Genomic DNA, 9,638 nt, shown 5'->3' with positions numbered 1-9,638 from the left:
CTCTTCCCCATCCGTGATGCAAGACATGTGGCCAACTGACACCCTACAAAATATTCACAACATTATCAATTACATTCCTCGAACTGTCCCCCATGTCCCCATGGCAACACTGCAGCGGCGTATTTATGCTGTCCAGCCCCCTCCCTCTCTCCCTCATCCCCACCCCCACCAACCAACAGCCATCAGCTGCAAGATTGGGTTAATTTTTAAGGATGTCCTGGGCCTGTAGACTTTAGATACCTAATTTTTGTAATAACTGGGCATATAGAATAAAAATATGATTTATCATTCTCAAATAAAGATTGCTAACCCAGCAATATCTTGCATTGAAGTTAGCCTTTAGCTATGACTCCTCCAGTGTAGGAGAAAGCAAGGTTTCCAAAGGAAAAGTGAAAGAAAGGAAATTTTCTTCAGTTGAGTCAGGGTAGGGATAACTTGAAATAGTTTTCACAACCTGTGAAAACTAGATGATTGTCAATACATAAAAATGGTGCAAGAGTTAGTAATGCTGAAAGCCTTTCTTATCTGACCCACTGTGCTTTGAACAGCACAGCATGCTGGTTTTTCTAGACATCTGGAAATATGTCTAACCTGTTTGGTAATGCAGGTAACAGGTAACTATAAACGTGAGAGTGGCCTGACATCTCAGCCACCCAAGCCAAGGCACACGGAACCTTCGTATATGAAACCGCTCACATCTCTTTTCCTGCTGCTCCTCTTCTCAGGCACCAATATGATCTGTACAATATCATCTCCCACAGGGTCTTCTTCAATGCGACTCCTTAAATACATCTCAAATATGTTTGTCAATAACTAGCAGAGGTACTACTTTTCTCCTGGGATATTAGCATCTAATGGAATCCTTCATCCTCTATTCACGTGGATTTCTAGTGGTAAAATTAAGGCACATGACAGGCTGGGGGGGACAGAGGATCAGATAGTTGGTGAGTGGAGGTGCCTTTCCCACATCATCCACATTTCTGAGTGCTTTTGTTACCTTCAATTTCAGGATGGATAACATTGCAACACTTCTTGAACTTCCTTCTAAAAGAGACCCCAAATCTACTGATTTATAACATAAGAAGATGCATCAACATTAGCCTGCTTGGTTAACTCTTCCCATGTACTTTCATTTGTAACTAGATGTTTCTAAAATCAACCAAATTTCAACCATAAAGCCATTCTCAGGACTTCACAGCTAAGCTTGTTGGTTCAGATGGCTCATGCAAAATTTGTGCAGCTGACCCGTCCTTTTTAGAACTGATTTATTTTTTCAGTACCAAATGTTATAAAGGATATTTATGTGTGAAATGTGCATTTCCCATTCATTTACATTGTAAAGTTAGAGAAGAAAAAGTCATAGGAAGTCAGTACCCTCCATTTCACTCAGGCTATTAAACTCCTCTTAGCTTTATTTCCTCTTTCCCAACCGAAAGCCCATGATTGAACATGTAACCATTTTACACCAGTACCCTCAAAATCCTCTGCCACTTTTCTTTCTATGTCATTTGCTCTGATAACCCCTGGACATGGATTAATACAACAATCTGCTTTATCTCCTCCCTACACCCAGGCTGCCAGACACTGATCGAGGAAATCATACTTATATTCTGACTAAAATTTTGGGATCCCCAAATTCAAGAAAGTGCTTGAAAACCTTTTTATGGTAGTTGGCCAGTCCTTTCTCCCATTGTTCATACTGTCTGTCCCAGATGTTCTCCATGCTTCTCAAGCCCCTATCCTAGTATATTAGGAAATAACCTTACCTCCAGCATGAACTACAAATCCTTTCAACTTCTCATCCCAGACACATAAATTTATTTGTACACATTACCACTTTTTTCTTCCATTCTCAAAGGAAATTATCTCTTTTTCCACCATTTAAGCTTTTGATTTAAGCTCCATTCCCTCTCCATTCATTCATTCACTCAATACATTTTTATTAAATATTTATTATGTGCACGTATGCTAGATGTTGTGGCACTGTAGTAAGTGAGGCAAATTTGTTCTGCCCTTGGGAAATTATGGATGCAGAACATAAGGAAATAAAAATCAATCAATAAATGCTATGGCAGAAATACAGGTGACTATAAGACAGAGTAAGAAATTCTAAATTTCAATAGAATAGTCAGAGAAGGCTTTTCTTTGGAGGCACTATTTAGGCTAAGACCTACATGAACAGAAAAAGCCAGCCATGAATGTTGGGGGGGTGGCGGGGGGATGGGGGTGGAAGTAGTTTTAGAAGTCAAAGGAACAATAAAGCTAGAAGGAGTTTAACATCTTTTAAGAAACTAAAAGAAGGCCAATGTGGCTAGATGAAGTATGTGAAAGTACAGATGTGTGACCCATAAGCAGCTGGGGAGATGGCCAGGGGCTATATCACACTGGGTCCTTTAGGCTGTGGTAAAGATTTTGGCTTTCTTTCTCTTTCTTTCTTTCTTTCTTTCTTTCTTTCTTTCTTTCTTTCTTTCTTTCTTTCTTTCTTTCTTTCTTTTCTTTTCTTTTCTTTTCTTCCTTTCTTTCCTTTATCCCACAGGAATCACTGAAGGATTTTAAACAGGAGAGTGTGTGGATGTGGTAAAGAGTGAGAAGACAGAGTCTAGTTAAGAGATTTCAACAATAATTCTGAAGATGAGGGAGCTCCCGAACTAGAGGTGGCATCTATGCAGGTAAAAAGTTGGAGTTGAGATATATTTTGGCAATACAATGGGCAGAAGTTAATGAGAGATCAGTTTTATGACAGTCAGGAAGAGGGTGAATCAAGGAAAACATTTACATTTCTACAGCAAGGTAGGTGATGGTGCCATTAATGAAGAGGGGAAATGCAGAAGAACTGGTTAGGTGGGTAGAGTGAAATCAAGATTTCCACTGCTGTGAGGCATCCAGGGGAGATTTCCTGTATTTGATTGGATATATGAGTCTGAAACTCAGGAAAGAAATCCAACTGGAATATATATTTGGAAGATATAATATATAAAGCTGTGGGCATAGATGAGATCCTATGTGACAGTACATAAAAGAAAACTAGGACCCAGCTCTGAGAATCTTCTGTTTAGAGGTTAAGAAGAAGAGGGAAAAGCTGAAGGGGGAAAGCCTGTGAGTGAGGGGTGAAAGCCAGAAGAGTGTAGTGCTTCATGGGACAGAAAAATGGAGAGATGGGGAAAGGGGGAGAGAGAGAGAGAGAGAGAGAGGCAGAGAGGCTCAAGGAGGCAAGACTGGTCAATTGAGTCAACTGCTGCCACTCTAAGGCTGATTGATGCAAGAAGAGAGAGCTTACTCCACCAATAATCCTATCAAATTACTGATTCTTTCAACTTTCAACTCTATTTGTAGCTTCCCTGAAAGCCATAAATATGATTCTGTCCCTTCCTACTGGGGAGAGGGAGTGGGAATGGGGATGACATCCCACCTATCTATCCTCTTTACTTTCTAGGTTTCCTCCCAAAATAGTCTACAAAATAGTCTCCACTCCCTCATCAAACTTTTACTTTAAATTCATTATACTCTAGGCCAGCAGTTCTCAACCTTCCTAATGCCACAACCCCTTAATACAGTTCCTCATGTTGTGGTGACCCCCAACCATAAAATTAGTTTCGTTGCTACTCTATAACAGTAATTTTGCTACTGTTATGAATCATAATGTAAATATCTTTTTGTTTTCCGATGGTCTTAGGCGACCCCTTTGAAAAAGTCGCTCGACTCCCAAAGGGGTCGCGACCCATAGGTTGAGAGCAGCTGCTCTAGGCCAACCTGTTCCCTGCTTGGAGAATTTTAATCTCATCACCTCTGGTCTTTGATGGTCACCATTAGAGATGCTGAGAATTGGACTCACATTAGAAATATTTTGCTTTGTAAAAAAAAAAATTCTGGAGTTTGAAGTTTGCCTAATACCAAAATTATTTTCAATTGCTGGAATTGTTGGTAATTATGCAACTACATACTATAATATTTTATTTAATGTTTAGAAACCCCTCATTTCTTATTCTTTCCTCTCATTTTCTAATTATTTTTCTTCTTTATAATTGAGTTTCAATATTAGAATTCATAATTTGATATCACTAATCAACACTTTCATGGTCTTCAATGTGTAAATTCCTACACTTCAAAGATGTTCCAAATGTAGTAAGAAAAAAAAAAAGAAGTGTATTTCCATGCTTTAATAATTCTGTTAATTCAAAGTAAACCAACCTTTTGTTGACAGGTAGAGAGGGCACTTAACCCATTAAGAGAAATAATAGATGTGTCATCTTTCTCAAAAAAAAGTTGAATTGAACAAGACAGGTTTGAACTGTGAGGAACCACTTAATACGCGGGGTGTTTTGGTTTTTTTTCAATAGGTACATTTGGCCTTCATATCCTTGGGTTTCGCATCCATAGATTCAACTAACTGAGGATTGAAAACAGTATTTTCGTATTCCCAACTGAGGATTCCCAACTACAGATAGAAAATACTGTTTTCAGACCATGGTTGCCTGACTCCATGGATGCGAAGGGCAGACTGTAGACTCAAAGTTATAAGTGGCTTTTCCCCTGCACTGGGGTCATCCCTCTAACCCCTGCATTGTTCAAGGGCCAACTGTACATCATTTCTAGGTGAATAATGTTGGGTAAGCCACTTAACTCCTCAAGCTTCAGTTTTCTCTGTTTGAAGAAACATATATAATATATATCTCATGCAGTTGTTACAAAGATTGAATTTAACCATGTACATAATAATACTTTACCAACTATAAAGTCCTGTGAAAATGTGGTTTTACTATGGTTCTTATTCATATCTATTTCTTATTTATGAACTAAGTAAAGCATAACTATATTACCTGGCAGAAGAGCCTGCTACCCACAAAATGTCACATTTACTGCTAGCTGCTTTTATCCTTGTGGACTTAAGACTTCCTGAATGTTTATTTCTGGAGCCAGACTTGGACCAGAGTTTGAGTCCCAACTCTGCCATTTACTACAGTAGAATCGTGGACTAATCTCCCCATGATTTCAATTATTTCTCTATAAAAAGAGGAAGGGATGCTGTTGGTTTGAGGTTTGAATTGAAATAATTCAGAGTGCCTATAATATCTACTTGATTTAATTATTACATTACTACCAGTAGCTGTGTTGAAGGATAGCAAATATTCTTTGTAAAGCTCCACTGGGCACCATCCTGTAAAGAGTAACAGGAAGAAGATGGAAAAATGCCAGCAATGAGGCAGTATTCACTGCAGGGCATTGGAAAAAAAAAAGACCAATTAAAACCCACCTGAATACCAACTCCCACTGTAGCCGCCTTCTTATTTCTATACCAGCAAAGTGATTTTAGCTGTGGCTACTCTGAAGAATCCTCAAATAGACAGAGAACCTGAAGAGTTTAATTATTTGGTATATGCCAGGGGTGCCAAAAAAATATATACACATTTTAAAAGATGTTAACACTTTGGTCAACGTTGCTCAAGCAGTAGTTTGTCATGTGTCTGGATCAAGTGTCTGGATGCTGACGGTAGCCACTCTGAGCACCTCTTATAATTGCAGAAGTCAAACATGACTTGTATTCATCTTTTGTTATTGGTATACATTAATATAGTTTTTTTTCTTTCTTAAAATGTATATACATTTTTGGCACCCTCTGTATATATGATCTCGATAAATATATTTATGTGCAGAGTGGAAGAAATAATATTTCATTTGGCACTTGGCATAAGGCCACTTGGAAGGGCAATCAGAAACTACTTGGTAGCATTAAATAATTCAGAAAGAATGTTCTCTTGTGCTATATAATCTAATTAGAATCACAAAAGCTCCCATTGGTCAATTCCTATGCCAGAAACTGAGCTAGGCATTTTATGTGCATTCTCACTAGGCTGTAAAACTTAGTTGAATACGAACCATCACCTCATTTTATAGATGAGAAAACTGAGGCACAGAGAGACTAAATAAGGTATCAATGAATAAAGATCTAAGAAATATTGGTGATGGGGTACAAAACAGTGACTAAGCTCCTGAGAAGTCCATGTCCTTTCCACTACAGTGTGTGATGCCTCCACAGGAAGTTCTCATGTTTTGCATCGCTGGTCCTTTCATAGCAATAACTGTTACTGGTTTTTCTTCCTCTGCTCTTTTATTTTGCTTACACCCCTCTCCAAGAAACAGCACATGATACAATCATAATTGACATGTATAGGTAGATGGATGGATAGATAAGATAGAATGTATATAAACACACAATCACAGTCTGTAACTTCAAAAACTATCCTGTGGATCTTGTTAGCCCATCGCTTATGCTCTGCTTGTGTTCCGGCCCAGGTGTGCACAACAGTTAGTTCACAATAACCTGCCGACCACCAGTGTCATCATATGCTTTGTGGATGAGGTGTGGTCCACTCTCCTGAGGTCTGTTCACAGTGTACTCAATCGCTCTCCTCCACACCTCATCAAGGAGATTCTGCTGGTGGATGACTTCAGCACCAAAGGTAAGATCACCACTCCTGAGAAATCGAAGTTGATATGAGGCCACCGCAGTATAGATGAATGGCAAATATACAGGGTAATTTGGTAAAGCATAAACATTTTACAAATGCCAAATCATTGTTCCATGCAGTGCTTTAGAGGCTTGAGTCCAAGCGTCTATGGAATACAGAAAGTCAGCTCTATCATCCAGATCCCTGTTCAAGCTAGCTACCTCAAACCTTTTTTCAGCTGTGGCTTCTCTGCTATGTAGGAGTGATAGTTTCTAACTATAGCTCATTGGGCATGGGCGCTTTGAAGTTCCAAAAACCAGAAGATGTTTTCTACAATTGCATAAATATCTTTTCATGGGTTCTAATAAGCAAATACCCCACAATTAACAAGATGTCTTCCCTATAACTAGAATTAGAGTTAGACTCAATGGAAAACAAAGAAATGGAAGGCCTATGGCTTCTTCCTCAAGAGCAAAGCAATTACGTGTTCAGTTAAGTGTTGTGAAGACAAATTGTCATGGGACTAGAGAGATGAGATTCTAACAGAGTTCAAAGGCAGAATCTGCCGTGGTTGGTCTTTACATTTGTTTTGTTTGTTACAGAGGAGAATCTCTTTTTGGATTGTCAAAGAATGTAATTCTTTGTATGTAAGTGGTCCCATGATTGTCAGAGTTCTCATGACTACCACATTGTGAATTCCCAAAATGCAACCTACTTCCAAAAATTTTAGAAAATAGCAGAGATGGCAACCTTAATCGAGCAGCTTATCCTTGATCATGACCCCAGTCACAGCCACTGTCCTCAGCCTCAGAGTCCCAACCAGGATCACACTGAGCTACAGAAATAGTGAGATGCCTAAGGAAGACTAGTTGAAAACTTTAAGACATGGCCTAGAAAGCATAAAAAGAAATAGTATGCAGTTACCAAGCAGATAACAGTCCCTTTAAAAATGGCATACCCAGATTTTGTGGGACCTGAAGCTTCTATGGGATCTCTAAGAAAAACAACACAAAATTAGTAGGAAAGTGAGCTGCAGGGGTATTCCTAAAAGCCGTTCCTGTCTGAGATAGCTGTCAATAGCTTAATTGCACATAGAAGTAACTGAAAGCCACATCAGTATACCCATAAGACCACAAAAAAAATGTTCCTTTAGCTGGATTCCTGTTTGGCCATTCAACAAGATAGGGTAGGTTGCGATGGAGGGGGGATGACACAGTGGGAAGTGATGGTGTTCTTAACCAATTGCAGTTGCAATATCTTTCTTTTGTAATTTTTTCAATTTGCATACAATGCTTAGCCTTTTCCTTGGGTCTTAGAAAGGGCTTTTGCAAAGGAGGAAAGCTGTGCAAAAACTTCACTTTCTTTTATTTCAAGGTAAATTCACTACTGTACTGACAAATATGCAGAGAAGGTGAATCCATCTCTGTGTAATTTGGCAACACTGAAAAGAAGGCTTGGGATTTAAGAAAATGGACAGCTTAAGTACTGAACCCAGACAAAATTTCATCCAAGAAAATGATATCATAAAATAAAATCATGGTCCAAGGAATAAAATGGGTGTTACCTAGAGGGTATTATGCTAAATGAAATAAGTCAAACAGAGAAAGACAAATACCATATGATTTTACTTATATGTGAAATCTTAGAAAAACAAAGTAAATGAACAAAAAATACCCAGAAACAAACACATGGATATAGAGAACAAATTGATGGTTGCCAGAGGGGAGAAGGGTTGGGGATCAGAGTGAAAAAGATGACGAGATTAAAAAGTACAAATTGGTAGTTACAAAATGAGGGGTATAAAGTACAGCATAGGGAATATAGTCAATATTGTACTAACTATGTATGATGCCAGGTGTGTGCTAGACTTATGGGGTGATCACTTTGTAACTTATATAAATGTCTAATCACTATGTTGTAGACCTGAACCTAATATACTATCATTTGTTTACTGTAATTAAAAAATTTTTAATTTTTTTTTAAAATCATAGTTTTTGGAGTTTGATGTTGAGAAGGCACTACTTCTGGTATTATCCAGATGTAGTTAATTAAGTGTTTTCTTGTCTGTTCTTAAACTCTGATATAGATTACCTAAAAGATAATTTGGATAAATACATGTCTCAGTTTCCAAAAGTTCGGATTCTCCACCTCAAAGAGAGACATGGCTTAATAAGAGCCAGGCTGGCAGGGGCACAGATTGCAACAGGTAAGAAGCTGCTAATCTTTTGTTTGGGTTACATTTTTGCTTTAGTTAATATTTTTTTTCAAATATGCATCAGGTGTGAAATAGTAGTACAGTCTATACCCGCATATCTGCCATTTAATTCCACCAATTTTTAACTTTTTGCAATATGTGCTTCATCACCCATACACAGACACATGTTTATATATATACACACATTTTTTTCTGAACTATTGAAAACGAATTTAGAGATCTCATGACACTGCACTCTTACATACTTTCATAGACATCCCTGAAAAATAGAGATTCTGGTACATAAGCACAACTTTCATATCTAAATATCACTTAATTCAATATATGCTGCTTTCAAATCTTCTCATTGTTCCCAAAATATTTTATAGCTGTCCTTTTTTGTTGTTGGTTTTTTTTGTTTTTTTATGTGTGTTTTTCTTTTTAATTTGAAATCCAATTAAGTTTTGTGCACTGTATTTGGTTGTTTGGTCTTCTTAGTCTCTCAATGTAGAATTGACAACTCCACACACATTATTTACTTAACCATTAATTTGGTTTTTTATTCTTTTTTTTTTTTGGTTTGTTTTTCTTTTTCATTTTTTTAAGAGTACAGGCCATTTGTTTTTTATCCTTGACCACATTCTGAAAATGTCTTACTGTTTCTTCATGTTACTTACAAAGATAAATGTTTTGACCTGAATACTTATATAGAATTCTATGTCATAGGCTATGGGGATTGTATATTTCTAATTGCTTCAAATCAAGAGGCACATGAAGTCAGGTTGTCCCACTGTTGATGATACTAATTTTGAGCACTTGATTAAGGTATTGACAGCTGGAGTTTTCCTTTGGCAGTGAGAAATAATCTGTGGGTTAATACTTTGATGAATGTTGAATATCCTGTTTTCCTCACATTTTAACAAGTGGTTTGATATCCATTGATGACCATTGCTTGAATCAATGGTTACACCAAGGGCTGCAAAATAGTTTTTTCTAAT

The 9,638-nt window shown here is 37.6% G+C and overlaps 1 protein-coding gene across 1 annotated transcript in view; it reads left to right on the top strand.

Moving 5' to 3' along the window:
* GALNT5 (polypeptide N-acetylgalactosaminyltransferase 5) overlaps window positions 1-9,638 on the top strand; it is a 43,711-nt gene that overhangs the window by 10,859 nt on the left and 23,214 nt on the right. The window contains exons 2-3 of the mRNA XM_019636826.1: window positions 6,292-6,458; window positions 8,533-8,652. Coding sequence (XP_019492371.1) covers window positions 6,292-6,458; window positions 8,533-8,652 — 287 coding nt within the window. The remainder of the gene's footprint in view (window positions 1-6,291; window positions 6,459-8,532; window positions 8,653-9,638) is intronic.

The sequence above is a fragment of the Hipposideros armiger genome, unplaced genomic scaffold (genome assembly GCF_001890085.2).
Source record: "Hipposideros armiger isolate ML-2016 unplaced genomic scaffold, ASM189008v1 scaffold_30, whole genome shotgun sequence".
In the NCBI taxonomy this organism is placed as follows: domain Eukaryota; kingdom Metazoa; phylum Chordata; class Mammalia; order Chiroptera; family Hipposideridae; genus Hipposideros; species Hipposideros armiger.
This window is presented reverse-complemented; position numbering and strand designations above follow the sequence as displayed.